At 41.1% G+C, this 17,154-nt stretch overlaps 1 protein-coding gene across 1 annotated transcript in view; it reads right to left on the minus strand.

Annotated features, from left to right (window-relative positions):
• The window catches only part of OVCH1 (ovochymase 1), a 55,173-nt gene extending 39,717 nt beyond the window's left edge, over positions 1 to 15,456 (minus strand). The window contains 8 exon segments of the mRNA XM_034646014.1: positions 979 to 1,112; positions 6,724 to 6,811; positions 8,500 to 8,689; positions 10,208 to 10,379; positions 14,592 to 14,619; positions 14,622 to 14,688; positions 14,964 to 15,082; positions 15,399 to 15,456. Coding sequence (XP_034501905.1) covers positions 979 to 1,112; positions 6,724 to 6,811; positions 8,500 to 8,689; positions 10,208 to 10,379; positions 14,592 to 14,619; positions 14,622 to 14,688; positions 14,964 to 15,082; positions 15,399 to 15,432 — 832 coding nt within the window. The 5' untranslated portion in view covers positions 15,433 to 15,456.
• Positions 15,457 to 17,154: the final 1,698 nt, after the last annotated feature.

The raw sequence follows: 17,154 nt of genomic DNA on the forward strand, positions 1-17,154 counted from the left end.
TAAATTCTACTCATCTTTCAGGGCCCGACTCAAAGCCCCGTTCTCATAAACCCCCCAATACCCACTGAGGTAAGAGCTACCTTTTCTGAATCACCACAGCACATTGCCTGTACTGTCATTTCGTACTGTATGGTACACCTTTGGTTAACTCGTTGAACTGTAATTTCATTAGAGCAGAGGCTGTAAAAACAGCCACTCCATATATGTGTAGGGCTTGATATAATATCTGGTACATAGCTGATTCTTAACAAATGATTGGTTGAAAGAACAGTTAGTTGGTAAATAGCAGGCCTGAAGTGTGAAATCATTTAGTCAATGAGTATAACCCTTGGCACACTACCTTATCTGTAGCATCCTATCAATTTGCAAAGAGGTATTTGTCCTTACCACCGGCCTATGCTAGAGACCAAGGTCTATACTGGCTCTAGAGACTATCAAGGTACTTAACACATTTCAATTAAAGTTATTAATTATGCTTGCAGTTTATAAGAGGTATTCTATAAAGGACCTGAAATGATCTGCTGTCACGAGAGAAGAGAACATTATAAAACAGTACGTAGTTCAGTGTGTACATACATACAAATGAACACACAGTACCTCAAAATGGTAGCAGCACTTAGCTCTAGGTGGCAGGATTATTAATGGTTTACATTTCCTTCCGTTTACTCATCTGTCTTTACCAAATTTGGCAAACATGCACCCACTTTTGTGGTTTAAAAAAAAAAGGTAGATATTGCCTTGAAAGGAAGTTTCGGATAGTTGTGAGATCAATGTTATTGAACTTAAGAAGGGAATAGAGAAAGCTCAGTCAATATGCTGGTCATCGGTTCCTCTCCTACCACACACAGTCACCCCTTCCAGAAAGGGACAGTACGGAAGATGTCCTAGGGGCAGAAATCTAACTTTAGGTCCCTCTGCACATCTCTGGTTGCTTAGATACTCTAACATGACAAGTAAAAATAAATGTAACATATGTACTAATAAGCACTCCACTGCTTGATTGTAAAGATAGACAGTCATGGTCACATCCAACTTGATTTTGTATGTTTAAGCTTGTAAATTTTATCAGGACAATTTTATCTTCTGGTACCATTATTCTCCACATACACAAGCTAGATAGGGGAAGGCAGAGAAAATATAATCAATGGCACAGTCGAGTGTGACAAATAAGACCTAGTATCTGGGCTTTAGCTCATAACTCACCAATAACAAAATTTTAAAGGCTATTAGAAGATAAAAGGCAATGGAAATCCTTATGTGAGAATAATTTGTTGATGCTCAAAATGCCGGCATTTATCCAACAAATAGAGGGGTTAATTAGAGAACGACCAGAAGGCACTCTTTAACTTTCACTCAGTTATACAATGCTAGAATTTTGATCTATACATTGAAGACCCTAAGATTCATCTCTAAGTTAATAGTCTAATTGAAAATTCATAATGTTCACCCAGAAGTTGAATTATGGATCATGAATTATGGATTGATCATGCTGTGTATGTTAACTCTAACCAGTCACATCCTCCAAGGTCAGGCTGGGTCACAGTCCCTGCGGCTGCCATGTCATCTAACTCCCGGTAAGGTCAGTGTGACCTTTTACTAACATCTTTAGAAATGTGTCTAAACATTCTGAAGGTAGTCTTACATGATTTAACACATCATCCTCCACCTTTATTTTCCTACAGGAATTCATATTATCGAAGAAAAGAAAACCCAGGAGACCATAAATCCTTAGCGTCGTCCATGTCTCACATTCATCTGAGTGCAAAGCAATTGTGCCTGGAAGCTAACACGTCAGAGCAAGCTTCTAGAACTTGACAGTCTTTATCAACCACCTTAGACCTGTGAACAGGCTCACTGACCTCAAGTAGTAATGTTCAGGACCGCAGGAGTTATCCAACTTTTTAATGCCCGGTTTCTAAAGCCCAAACACAATAATTCTTACCAAATATCTCCTCCCTAACCAGAAACTCCCTGGTTTGCTTTTTCAAGTCCGTCATCTTGAACAGTGATATTAAAAAAAAGGCTGCCTAAAGTATTATTAAAAATCATTCTTTAAGCACTTCAATTTAGAAAGCAATAAGCTGTCTAGCATATTATAAAGCTCACTTTTTTTTTTTAAGGCACTTCAGCTGAGAAGGCACTCCACATCTATCACCGTTCTTAAGATTCATTACACCCCTCTGAAGTGCAGGGAGAAAGTACTCCCAGTCCTCCAACTAAGAAAACTGACGTGATATTAAAAGATTCATCACACCTCACACATGGTAGGAAATATACTTTGGGCTTTATGGCTTCAAAGGCAAGTACTTTCTCCTGTTCATCCAATTTTCTACCTCAAAACCTCGACCTCAAAGATAGAAAACAGATTTCAAATCACCTGATTTATTGTTAGTGACTGCTGTGTTAAAAAGGATTCTGAGGTCTAGTCAAGCTAAGTGAGAGAGGAGGATGAAAATTAAGCACTGATTTACCTATTTGAATATTTATGGAGCTCTACTATATGCCAGGCACTGTTCTAGGCTCTAAGAAATGCAATGTCTCTCATGGGCCTGGAAAGAGGGAGACCACCTGAGTGACCTGTATCTGCCATCTCTGAGAATTTAGCTACCACCTAGCAGAATTAAGATAGGCTTGGAGAAACTATAAGTCCTTGCTCCTTCTTCACATTATCTGTTTCTACCTTACCATTAATTAACTCCATCTGGAATTAATCCTTCTACCATTCTCAAGGCTGTTTAGCTTAATGGAGAAATCACTAAGTATGCAAATTGACTCCATATCTTACTACGTTTCTAAAGCACATCCCCCCCCCACCCCACATTTGGACATTCTAAAATCAGAAGGCTCTTAAAATGGAGTCTTACAGTTCTGTTAAACTTAGATGGAAACAATTCTTCCAGAAAGAAATTATCTTTGGTCAGTCACCTAGGAGCATTACCAACTGCATGCTGCTTAATTTTTCTGCTTGAGGTGTTTCAGACTATACTGTTGGTGGACTTTTTAGACAGCAGACCTGCATAAGTATTAGTTTGTGATTCAAATTCTCAGATTTTTACACCCCCTCACACACCCAGTGTCAAGGCTGAAGCTCGTAACTTTCTACGTGGGTGGGCCTGTGCCTTGTGTAGCCTTATACTGAAGGTACAGCCTTTGGTGTCCCGTCTATGTGGAAATCTCCTAATATTGGGTATTTTTTATTTCTTTATTGATACATAAAATAACAATGAATTTTACAGTTTGTTTTAGATGTGCTGAAATATGGTATAAATTCATGCTAATACTGAATTGTAAAGTTGCTGAAAGTCTGATTCATCTCTCGTTGACTCATTGTAGTTCTTACATACCATTACAAATCTTAACTATTTAATCTCAACTTCATCCTCTAAACTTGAAGCAACTAAAACCTTATAAGTACTAAGAGGGCATCTAGTGTAAATTTATTTAACTTTCCTATAGGTAACCTGAAATTTTTTTGTTGCTTTCCCAGGGAAGTAATTATTCATTTTTTCCAAAGCTAAACCTTCTTTATTTGTTGTGTTCTCATGAAACTTCCTTCACGTATTTATACATTTCTCTTGATTCATCTCCCTTACTCCCTCTTCTCCTCATAAGCACAGTTAAGCCTAACCCATCCCTCCCCCAAACAAAACAAAACAAAAAAACCCTGCTTCTCTCGAAACCTGTCCTACTACCCAAAAGCCACAGTCCCATCTTCCTCTTTCTCTTCAACTGTCTTTCTCATAGAAAACAATGGCAGGCAACTCCATCCCTCCAGCAGGTCAAAACCCCTCAGGTTAATCATACGGCTCTCTCTTACAGCCCACATTTTCACCTCACTATCAAATCCTGTGGATCCACCACTTCTCACCACGGCTACTGTTACAAACCTGGTCCCAAGCCACCATGCTTACTTGGACTGTTGTGGTAACTAGTCTTTCAGCTCTTGGTCTTTCCCATCTAATGTCTATTTTCAATATAATGTATCAGGTCATGTTCCTCATCTGCTTATCTCCTCCAATGGCTGCACATCTTACAGCAAAATCCAATGTCCTTCTTATGTCCTGTAAGTTTGGCCATGCCAACCACAACCACTTCCCCCCTCTCACTTAGTTCTAGCACTCTGATCCAATGGTTCCCCAAATATACCAAAAGTTTTCCTCCCCCACACATGCCGTTCCTTCTGCAAAGAACGTTCCTTCCCAAGATGACCTGTATGATTCCCTCCTTCATCCTATTCAAGTCTTTGTTCAAATATCATCTTTCTAGTGAAGTCTCCCCTGACCACCTTCTCTAATATTGCACAACCATCCCTCTTTCTAGCTGTGTTTTTCTGCATAGAACTTACCACTTCCTACTACTATTTATAAAGTAATTCTCCACTTTCCAACTTGCCCCACAAAGGAAGTATTTTCGTCCGTTTCATTCACTGCTGTATGTGTAGCACCCAAACCAGTGCCTGACACATCTTAAAGCTTTGATAAAAATGTTTTGACTACTTGGTGTAGAAAAGATACCAGTCTTCAACAATCACTTAGTCAATTATGAACACAGCTCCTGATCCTACAATCCTACGGAATTAGCCACTAAATTTTGAACTGCCATATCCGATGGCATTTTATCTGACCTCATTTTGACTTCTGCAATATCTAACACTAATAACAACCCCTTTTGCCTTGAAAGTCTTTCTTGCAGAAATCTCTTCAATACTTCATTGTCTAAGTTGAATTGCAGGTTCTCTGTGTTTGAGGGTAAACTGGCTGCCATCTGCAGTCTCTTAACTTAATGTATTGATGCTTTCCAGAACTTCACCCATAGCCATCCATGCTCTTCTCAAATACCTACTTATGAAGGAAATTCATTACCCCTGAGGAAGGCCATTAAGTCTCAGAGATCTCTCAAATTATACTTTATTTGGATTGAAATCTGCTTCCTCCTAACATCTGTAGTGGTTCCTGAGATTAAGTTCCTTCCTCATCTCAAGTCTTCTTTGGAGCAAAAGCACTCCTGCTTCCTTCTACCATATTTCCCAAGATACTGTTTCAATTTTCTTTCCATCTTAGCCATTGTCCTTCAGATAATTTCAAGCTTATAATGTCCCTCTCTAAAGATTGTACCTGGAGATCCCTCCCGGCTCCCCCCACCCAGGATTCTAATAAAACAGGATTCTCACTCTTATTCTAGATGCTATTTTTCTAAAAGTTTAAGAAAAGATGGCAAAGGCTTTATTGGTATTATTAGGTTGATGCACAGAAAGTCAACTTAGACTTTTAAGCCATTTAAATACGGGCTTCAATTAAGCCATTATCATTCCCTCTCTGTACTTACAACAAGTATTTACAGTCATTATACATTCATTTTATAAATTATAATCTTGCCCCCATTTTAGCTTCCCATTGCCTATGGCAAAAAGTCTAAGCTTCTTCTCATGGAATTTAAGGTGCTCTACAATTAAGACCCAACCAGCCTTTTTATCTACATTGTCCTCTGCTACACTAGTTCTTATTTATGCTAACACTTCTCTCCAGCTGCCCTGCGATACACACTGCCCAAACAACCGTAATATTCTCCACCTCCCTGACCACTGCTTACACATAATTCCCTCTGTCTGGAATGATCTGTTGAAATCTCCTAGATCCTAGAGCTGCAAAAGACTTCATGAGCTACAAAACTGAAACTATCTTTCAATGCCTAGTTTCAATACTACCCCTTTCACTAATACATTCCTACCCCCTCTCTCTCAACTATAGTATAAACACACACACTGGACAAACCACTGCAATGAGAATTAGTCTCTCCATTTCCCATAATACCACCCTACACCTGGGCGGTGTGGATTATAAAGCTTATTTGATTGTGTTTTATAGTATAGTCCTTTTTATCAAGCTCTTTCTTCTTTCCAGATTATAAACTCACAGAACTGTGACCTACCTTTGAATACTTTTCAACGCTCATACAAGATTTAAAGTTAATTTACAACACTTGAGGCAGTGAGGTACTTGCAAAACTTATTCCTAAAGCTTAAAGATATCTTTAGCCATAGAGGGGACAGGTTATGTAGAAAAAGTTTAAAGACACTGAAGCTTATAGATCATGAGTTATTTTTCATCTTCTAGGCAATACTTAACAAAATATTACCATTATTACAGAAATCAGTAGGAAAGGATTAATCACTAAATCCCCATAACAATCTCACGACCAGAGGCTGTTAATTTTGGATATTTGAATACATCAATTCAGGTAAGCTCCAGTTCTTAATACTACTTGTGTTGACGGTTTGTATTAGTGGATATCAGAAATAACAGTCANTACGTGCATGGGTGTTATACGCAACTAATGAAGCATCAAACTTTACATCGGAATCTGGGGATGTACCGTATGGTGATTAACATAATATAATAAAATAAAATTTAAAAAAAAAAAAGGAAAGGATTAATCACTAAATCCCCATAACAATCTCACGACCAGAGGCTGTTAATTTTGGATATTTGAATACATCAATTCAGGTAAGCTCCAGTCTTAATTACTTGTGTTGACGGTTTGTATTAGTGGATATCAGAAATAACAGTCAGCAAATACTTGCCAACCACAAAATATCAGGTGAAATAGACTTTTCTGTTAATCAGGTTGAGAAATTGAGATACTAGATAAAATTGCCAAAACATAGTCCCTTAATGGCCAGATTTTGGGGGGAACCCAAGAATCATTCCTACCTTGGATACGTACCAATTACGAGAACAGCTGCCCTCTTTGGAATGGGGGTAACAAATCTTCCCATTTTCTCCAAATAACACGGTTCCCTGAGATCTACAAGCTTTCAAAATGTAGGAAAAAAGTTGATTATTTACCTCAGCTATGAACAGAATTTCAAGACATATGGTACACAGATTGAAGCTGTGTAATTTATATAATTTGTATTTATGGGAATGCATGTTTTTAGATGCTATGACCTCAGATTTCACTGAGAAAATTTCTAAATCATAATGTTCTGTTCTTTGAGTTCTTCAGATTTAACATTTCTTTATTCAGTTTTCAAAATCATGAGTCACATTGAGACTTCAAATTTATAGTATATGGAACTGATATGGCTTTTCCCTCCATCTCTCACTAGGATATCCTGGGTTATAATAAAACACCTGTGTAGAAAAATACTAAAGTAAAGTACACAAATTTTAGCAATGACATGGCAAGTCGCTATCATGCACTCAGAAATTTCAGATTCCAGTGTCACATTTTAATTGTTGAAAGCTAGAAAAAATAAGCAACTATGGGATGAGAAGCTTAGAAAGATGATGTTACGGAGGTGTTATTTAAATAAATTGTCACATTCTGCTATTCATTTGACTGTGGAATTAACTGTTACTGGCTGATTTCATTGCCGTTTTAAAATACTGTTATCATTAACCTTTGTTCAGGGCTTGTTAATTTTTTTAACCTTCTCTTCCAGATGATGAAAACTGAATAGAATTGCTACCAGGAGAGAATTTCCCTGGGCAGTAATGACAATGAACAGAACACTTTCACTCTGATGCCCAAATGAGAGTGAGTGGTCAGCCTGCTCTAGTCAGAGGTAGCTCTGGTGTTCAGCTGGACGAGTCACGGTGGTGCTTCTCGAGTCATTGGCGAGGTGGCTGATCGTGGACTACAGTGGTGGGGGCGATGGGGAGACCGCTAGGTTCTGATGCTCTGGGTCCCGACCTTGAAAAAATCTGGTTCTTGTATAAACTGCTGTTCTTCTAAGTTGTGCATCCTCACACCTCTCTACTCAGCAGAGGCTGCCTCCTGGGCATTCCTTGCATAGATGCTACCCCTTTGCATGGCACACCTTCTGGTCCGTCAGGACTGAGGTCCTCAGATCTCTCCTTGGTGATCTGACAGCTCTTGGGGCACATCCACAATTTACCTTTTGTCACATCGGTCAATTTACTCCTTTGTCTTCCCAAATAGCAGGAAAGTTCCTTGAGGACAGCTTGGGCATCTCTCGACCCACATTTGTTTTCCTACTCTAGATTTTAGTGCTGCAACACAAAAATAACTCTCCAAAGCCTCCCTTATTTTCCTCCACTGTTGCCAAGTAAAATTAACAAAGGTGAATGGGAGAAATGGGAGAGGAGTAATTTATTTTTAGTGCTCTAAACTACTTTTGAGGAAAGAGATATGTCAACTGGATAAATGAAGAAAGAATCCTTTCTCAATGGTTATTTTTTAAATCTTATAAATACAAACAAATGACCCAAATCTCCTGAAAATCTACATGAACGTAAACTTGAAGATCCTGGTTATGTCCAAGTCGAGTTTAAGTTAAACTGAAACATAATCAGTTCTCATGAATTTAGAGATTTAAGTTCCTATACATTGGATTAGGAATTGAAAATCAGACATATTCATGCTTTTAGAGATTGGTTCTATTATCCGCAACATATCAGAGTAACTACCCTTGAAATAAGCATGATCAATTTTTGCTTTAGAATGAAAGGATGAATTCACAGAAATTACACCTACCTGTGCATATATTCTGAGTGATAAAATCCATCAACTCAAACACCTTGGAGAAAATGCCCAGTGATGCCCTTTTATGGTTTTTTCTTACAGAAGTGTAATCTCTAGTCCAACCAGCTCTCCAGGAAGTTATCCCAGCAAGGCCCCAGATTCCACTGTCTCTTCTACAAACACACGGAACTCCAGAGTCTCCCTTTCATAGGGCAGAAAAAGAAAAAACTTGAAAATATTCAATAGTTAAAAATATTTTGCAGGCCCGCCAACAACAGCACTCATCTCAGAGAAGAAGTAGAGTCATAGATGCCCACTGGTTACTGTCCGTCAATTTTCGTTTTTTGGTATATCTTTTTGTCTCTTCACTATTACTTTCAAGGTACCCTCTTTTTGCCCAGATGTAACTTCCTTCTAATCCCTGCCTGCAATCTTGTCAAGCTAACACTTAATTTCTCTCTTGCCCTTACTTGTTTGGGGAACAACCATGTACATTCCAAATCACTGGAAGGAGCAGGGGGAGTTTACAGAACAGTCTTCCACTCTAGTTTGTCACCTGGAATCGCTGGGAAAGACTGGGTCATATCCAAGCCTATAGTGCCAGTGAATAGAGTCTCCAAGTTCATGCAATGGCCGAAGGCTCTGAAAACAGAACAGAAGCCTAATTTTGTCCCAGGGGCTACATGTAAAGGACTGTTGGCTCTCACACTAGAGGATAAAGAACCCATGATTTTAGGATCCTTTCTTTACTAATCCTCCATAATCATGTGTGGCTTTGAGAACACGTGTAGATTCTGTGTCAGATTAAACACTCTTCAAAAGGCACAGCACTATTTGAGGGCTTAATCCAAAAAAGGATTGTCTCTCAAGGATGCAGATAGGATAAAGCACCCTTAATCTAACCATGCTCCAATTTAGAAAGTGGCATATTTCTAAATTTCTATCTCTTCCCTTCCAAACTCTTCCTGGTCCCTGTCCTGTTACCGGCTCCCACCCCCATCCCTTCCTCCCCAGAACAAAAGTCAAAACTTTTTCCAACAGATAATTTTAGGAAGCTTCCCATAGAAGTCTCAAGCTGCTTGTTGGGGAAGAATAAAGACTCCCTGCCCCTCCAGTTTAAAAAAAGAAATGTCTTTCCAAGTAAATTATCTTCTCTATCTAAAACTTAAAACTCCTGTGTTTCACAAATTAGTCTGCCTTTTTCCCTGTCTTGTGAAGATCAGTCTTCTTGGTAAATTGCTGTGTCAGCCTTGGGAGGTCATTCACATGTTTTATCCAACAATTACTATAGCTATGTCATCTTTGGTCAAATTCCGTGTAAGCATTACATTCTACATTAAAGGCTTTAAAAAAAAAAATCACCAGGTTTAACAAAAGGTGGAATGAAAACTAATTCACCAATAGACCTAATTAGTTTGCCAAAGTACTCTTGCTTCCTTCCATTAGGTTGGAAATGTTGAAATCACCTCTGCTGCCTTCCCTTCCTCCCTCCCACACTCCAAAAAGAGGGGTGGTGATAAGAATGGGCACTGGACAGGAAATAATACTCTCAGGCCAGGTCAAGTAAACTTTTTCAGTAGAAGAATGGCAGAAAGACGAACAAAAAAAGAATTTTAAAACAGTAATCCTGCAAAAGCAGCTCATGGGGAAAGGCGGAATAAACTATCATCTACATGATACTGAATTGGTGGTTGATCAAAAGCTGTTCAATACTTTTTACCTGGCAGGCATTCTCTTCTCCATCAGGAAAACTGGCACACATCACGGTCCTTTCCAGGAGAGGAAAGTCGATACCCTTGAGCACACTGTTACACATTCTGTTATCCACGATGGGAAGTTCTACCACTTGTAGGATGTCTGAATGTTCTGATGCTGTGGAGACAGTCTGATAAGTTAGTCAACCACTGTCCTCACTGAAGTTTCCCCAAGAGGGAAAACTTGAATCAATGAAGGAGTATTTTGTGAAATTCTTTATTGTAAAAAAATCACAACATGAAAGACAAGGAAGCTGAACGATTGTTGCTATTTCCTGATGATCCCTTTACTGTATTCTTCTTCGTCTGTCATAGCTACTGCTCGTTTGCCTTTTCTGACACACCCAACCAAAATGGGCAGCAGAAGTTTTATGTAGAGCCTTAAGTGTAGTCATTTTTACGGGGAAGACAACCAGAAATTCTCACTGCATCGTAACTCAGGTGAAAAAAGTAAAAACAAAATAGGATAAATGTATTACTTGTGGCCAGTAAAATTCCTGCTTCTCATGGGCAAAGAAACCTAGAAGAACTATTATAATACCCTTTTGATGCCTCTTACTCTCTGAGATCTTGCACCATCCACTGGTCATGCATAGAATCCCTGCTTCAAATTTATCATCCTTATGGGGAAGACTGATCGGCTGAACAGCAGTTTCTGGAAAAACAACAATAATGGAAAATTATAAGGTTTATAGATAGACAAGTCAGGCTGAATATATTTGGAAAGTGACATCTAGTTGATCTAATAGCTTCTACACTTCCTCCCAAATGTAATATTGACATATATTTTAAAATATATATTTAAAACATACATATAAAAACTATTTCATATTTATAGAAATTCAGAAAAATGCAGAAAAAGTAAAACAAGGAAGAACATAATCCCGTGTTCCATGCACTATCATGATCCTCTAAAACTACTAACGTTTTAGGGTAGACCCTTGTTCTTAAAGGATGGTTTCCCCTAAGTGTAATTGAGTCCTACTATGTGGCAAACCCTCTTCTAGACCTCCGTGAATGAGCAGAAAGATAAATCCCTTACATACAAGAGTGTGCGTTGGGGAAGTGGGAATGCAAACAAATAAAATAACTTATTTGGTTGTTAGGTAGTATCACTGTGGGAAAATCAGAGTAGGGTAAAGAAGATCCGAAGTCTGGGGATTAGGGAGGACGGCCTGGGAAGTGTAATTTTAAATATCATAGTTATAGCGAGTTTCACTGAGCAGTAAAGCCTTGAATTTGAGTAAAGCTTGAAAAGCCGAGGGAAGAAACCATGCAGTTATCTGAGCACAAAGCATTTGAAGAAGAAAGACAATGGAAAGTCCCAGGAGTGGGATCATTTCATATATGATTGAGGAACAGTTGGCCTGAATGCCTGGAACAGATTAAGCAAAAAAAAGTTTAGTGGAAAAACACACACACATACGTACACACAATAGATTAGATGCAGAGCTAGGAGGACAGAGATGTCAACCGGTAAGAATACGGATTCCCCTCTGAGTGTAATGAAGAACCACCGAAGTGTTCTGAACACAGTGACATAAAGTAACTTATATTTCAAAAAGTATTAGTCTGGTTGTTGGGCTAATAACAAACACTAGGCATACAAAAGAGGAAGTTAAAGACAATTTTAGAGACTGTTAAAATTAACCCAGGCAAGAAAGGAGGGTAGTCTGGAGTAGGATGCTAAGATATATTGAGTGTGTCAATGTGAGAGAAAGAGGAATCAAGAAGCAGTGCAAAGTGTTTAGCTTAAACAACAGGAAAGGTAGAATTGTCAGCAATCGAAATGGAAGGCTATGGGTAAAGCAGATTTAGGATCTAGGGGATAATCAAGATTGTGATTTAAAGATATTAAGTTTGAGATGTCTATTAGCCATCTGGGTGGTTGACCAGTAGGCAGTTAGCTATACAACTCCTAGTAATCCCAGCAGCATATGTAATATAAAGATAGACATTATTTGGGATAGTCGTCACGCAGATGGTGTTTAAAGCCTTGATCCTGGATGAGGACACTAAAGAAGTGAGGACAGATAGAGAACAAGCACGCCAACAGTAAGAGTTCATGAAGAAGACGAGGCATCATAGTGGAAGACGAGGAAAGGGTGAAAGAAGAGGGAGAAGGAAAACCAAGGGACTCCTGGAACTCAAGTGCAGAAAGTGTTTCCAGGACAGTATAAGCAACTCTGTCAAAACTCCTTCAATTAAGCTGAGGATTGAGAATTTACCTTTGAATTTAGCAACATGGAGATCAGTGGCTGCAACAAGAGCAAATTTGGGGGAGCGATGAAGGGGAGAGTCTGATTGATTTGGATGTCTAACAGATAGCTCAAACCTAATACACGCAATTATGAGAACTGAGGAGAGGAAATGAACCTCCCTACCATAAATGGAGTTTCATAGCTTTTCTATAAAGGGGAACAGAAACATGGGGCAATAGTTCCTTTGGTCACCGGGAATGGAAATTCCAGCATTAAACTTGAACGAAGGCTTGCTCGTGGTTACGGAGCCAGGAATCAAACAGGTGAGTTTCCTTATTCCCTCACTTTATGTGGCATATTTCCCCTTCTTTTTCACCCCTACCTTTCAAAGCATCACCTGTCGGGGAAGTCAGGGGTTAAGTGGGAGGCTCCAGCCAGACTCTCCCATCCCCCATCCCCCCTCCCATGCAGCTCCTTGCTTGACCAATTAAAGCTCTAGGCTCCTAAAGATCAATTCAATGCCTCAAAGGCAATGGCTCATTTCGTTACCCGGCCAACTTCTCTAGATATATGCTCTTTCATTGTTTGAGGCCGCTGAACACTTCCTTTTGTGCATTTTGAGAAAACAGATTTTTAATATTCTTATCCAAATGTTTAGCTTACCTGTACTGACAGAGTGTTAGATATCTAGTTCACAAAAATGACAGAAAGAAGTCCCTGGGAGCATTTTCAAATGTCCCAAATTCCCTGGCTAGAGCTGAGTGTGAGTCTGGAATGTAGCCTAGCTAAGACAAAGGAGTACTTAAAATGCAGATTAAGTATACATAATTTGTGTCTGGGACCGATAGCCTGTATAGTGCTTTTTATAGGTCATAAACAAAATTTTAAAAAGGAACAAAACTTAGCTATTCAAATATTACTAGATATATACACAGAAATTAAAGCTAATTGATACAGAATTAATACAACAGTTTTCGCCTACGTTTTTTCATATGCTAACTCCCCTATTTACCAAACTCAATTTTGTGTTTTAGATAGAGCAGTGCAATATCAGAACTCATATATCCAAGTCTGTTGTACTCAGGATGGTTAATAATTTTTGAGACAGGACTCTTCTGTTCGTGTTCACCCTTCTGAGAGAGGCTGTCATGCTCAGCAATCACAGACTCTTAATTTGCTTCCTAAAACCGAAGAAAAATGTTTCAATAAGTATAGCTGTTTCTGCCAGAAAAGACTGTCTTGGTTTCACATAATTAAATGAAAAGTGATTAGTGTAACTTTAAGTATTTCTAAAGTCTTAAAAGGAGATGCACCTTTATTAATGATTACTATTATAATTGCCTATAAATTATAGGGATCTGTAAAAAGTCATGGTTTTCCATCAGAGTGCTTACGTTCATTGAACCCTTTCCCCTACCACCAATTGTCTTTCTGCATAAAATATTTAAGTGTGGCCTCTTTTTTCCTTTTGTACCAGTCTGTATATGCTTTATCATTTTTTTAAAAGATTTTATTTATTTGTCAGATTGAGAGAGAGACAGAGAGAACACAAGCAGGGAGAGTGGCAGGCAGAGGGAGGAGAAGCAGACTCCCTGCTGAGGAAGGAGCCTGATGCCCACCCAATCCCAGGACCCTGAGATTATGACCTGGGCCGAAGGCAGAAGCTTAACTGACTGAGCCACCCAGGTGTCCCTGCTCCATCATTTTTAATAAGATAAAAAAGTTGTTCCTAGAACTCTCCTACTTAGTACTCTCAATCTAGCCAAGTATCTGTTATTTCTACAGTACTTTCCCCTCCTAATGACTGAAACTCAGATTATTAAAACTTTGGAACACCCATTTAACATTTGAGGTCAATACTTTATTAGAACAAGTAACCGTTACCTCTTCCTCACCGCTAACTCCACGAATTATCAAGGATAGCTGGGATCTTTGGGTCTCTGATTAGTAGAGTAGGAAGTACACAAAATCTTCAAGATAATCTTGATACAAGTTTCTGGGAATCAGGAAGGTTCATGAGTGGGTGGACCAGGTGGAAAAATTCAGAAAGGGATGGAGACTGAATCTGTCATGGTATCTAGATCTTCAAATCTCCCAGTCCTATTGCTACGAATTGAAGTTTGGTAAGTCATGGAAATCCCTAACTTACTCACGGAGGCCAGCCAGGCAGTGCGCTGCGTAACAACCAGATCCTCTTGGATCAAGCTTCCTCGACAGAAGTGGTGATCACCTAATTTTAGGGAGACCTGCCGGAGACGAAAAGCACAAACATAATATACGTCTCCCCATAGATGTCATGACCCTTAGAAACATTTGAAATCAACTCTCCTTACATAACATTGTTAAGTTACCACCAATATAATTGGTTAGGAAGATAATTTCCTATGAAGTAAACTTTCTGAAAAGAGAGGCTGAGTGGGGTCAAGAGAAAAATTACATGTTGACCTGGAGTTGTGGTATCTGAAACAAGAGAAAACGTCACCATTTCTCATGAAGAAATCAATGCTTTTGTTATACTGACCTGCCACGGATGTCCACCGACTGGTGAATTTCTCCAACCAACAATTCTAGGGAAGAACCCAGTTTCCAGGACAGTTTCTGTACTTTTCACATCATCGGCACGGATCCCACACTTCAGTCCTGTGTGGCAGAGAGAGCATAGGCGTGTGTGCACATGCACCCTGAACACCTCGTGTAAGGATTCACTTTGTCAAGATTCCACCTCAGATTTTCCTGGCCTGGCACGGACGTTCTGACATCACTCAGCAGCAGGCTCTCCCCCTTCTTTTCTCAAGATATTCTTGAGACTATCCCACAATTACCCCCTGTTGACTGGAACTTGCTTCAAGGAGCCCCGCTCCTTTACCGCCTGAGCTGCCTTACTGACTCCGGGGTGGGAGGAGTCCCCCTCCCCCCCCACCCCCCAACTCTGCCCCGGGATCCATTCCGGGCTTACTTGTGCAGGAAGCATGATAGAATTTAGGGTGCATTGGGGCGCCTGGGTGGTGCAGTCGTTAAGCTTCTGCCTTGGGCTCAGGGCTTGATCCGGGCGTTCTGGGGTCGAGCCCCGCGTCAGGCTCCTCCCTAGCAGCCTGCTTCTTCCTCTCCCACTCCCCCTGCTTGTGTTCCCTCTCTCGCTGGCTGTCTCGCTGTCAAATAAANCTGCAGGAAGCATGATAGAATTTAGGGTGTATTGGGGCGCCTGAGTGGCGCAGTCGTTAAGCTTCTGCCTTCGGCTCAGGGCTTGATCCGGGCGTTCTGGGATCGAGCCCCGCGTCAGGCTCCTCCCCAGCAGCCTGCTTCTTCCTCTCCCACTCCCCCTGCTTGTTTTCCCTCTCTCGCTGGCTGTCTCGCTGTCAAATAAACAAATAAAAATAAAATTAAAAAAAAAAAGAAATTAGCGTGTTGAAGATACTGGAGAGCAACCTATGCTACTCCAGAAAAGTGATATTTGGCTTTAAATTACTTGCACTTGGCTATTTTTCCGTGGAGAAAGCTCCTTAGAACAAATGCCTGAAACCTTAAACTCCAGAACCCACACCATCTCCAAAAGAAAACCTGACACAGGCCCTTCTTTGGGAATTTCCGGGCCTGCACTAGCCCCTCACCCTTCCTTCTCCGTGGCAGAGGGAGCAAAGCAGGGTCCCTCGCCAGCCCGCAGCCCCGACGCCCGGACTCCGGGCTCACCCAGGCTTTGCGGGAGGCCCACGGCGAGCCAGAGCAGCAGACCCGGCCCGAGCGGCGCCCGCATGGCCCCGGTGCGCCGGCACCCTGCCCCGCTTCCTCCGCCGCAGCTGCGGAAACCGAGAGAGACCCGCGAGCCCCGCGGCGCACACCGGCCGGCTCCCGGACGCGCCGCCGCGCTCTTCACTCCTGCGCGGGCGCCGACGGGCCGCCTGGGCGCACAGCTACCGCTGCCCTCCATCCTCCCCCTCATCCCGATCAGCCGCATCATCCCAATCATCCCCGGGGCCGCAGCCGCCCCACGTGCCCCGCCTTCGGCCGCGAGGTGAGAGCCGCTCACAGGTGTGCAGAGGGCTCCGCCGGCGGATCCCGGGAGTAACGGGATCAACGGCCTGGGACGCTCAGCACGGGGAATTCTGTCCCAGCCCAGGGAGGGTGGCCCAAGCCAGGGTCGAGGAAGCTGGTCACCCATACAAGACACAGGCAGGCCGACTTCTGAAAGCAAGAAGACTCATGGAAGCTTATTGAGGAATTAATAGGACTGCCCCTCCTTCTAAGAAACTTTGAAGCCCTCGACATTCGGGAATTTTCAAAGAGTGGATATGAAAAATCGGGTTTACAGCTGCCATCCCTTTCCCGGGAGGCTGTGTTATTAGCTTCAGTGGAATGGGCCAAAGCGGTAGGGTCCATCGTGTAAGATGATTAAAATGAATTCATTGGTACGATTTTCATGTCAGCATACCATAAGCATTATTTTGTTCTAAAATAGCTTGAGATTGGGAGGGGAATAAAGCCAGAACTTATAATGGATTTATATTTTATCAAAAAATTAGGGCAAAGCTCTTCTATATATAACTCAGGTAGACACTAGTCTCCCAGGCCCAGCTGTCTTACTTCTGTGTAAAATAGAAATACAAGCTCCTGAAGATGGGAGGTATACAAATTAGGGAGACAGGCCGGCGGTAGACAGATGGGCTGGAAAGCAGAAGACAGCCAAGGTGGAGGGAATGCAAGCACAGGTGAGAATC

Source organism: Ailuropoda melanoleuca, chromosome 16 (assembly GCF_002007445.2).
Source record: "Ailuropoda melanoleuca isolate Jingjing chromosome 16, ASM200744v2, whole genome shotgun sequence".
NCBI lineage: Eukaryota > Metazoa > Chordata > Mammalia > Carnivora > Ursidae > Ailuropoda > Ailuropoda melanoleuca.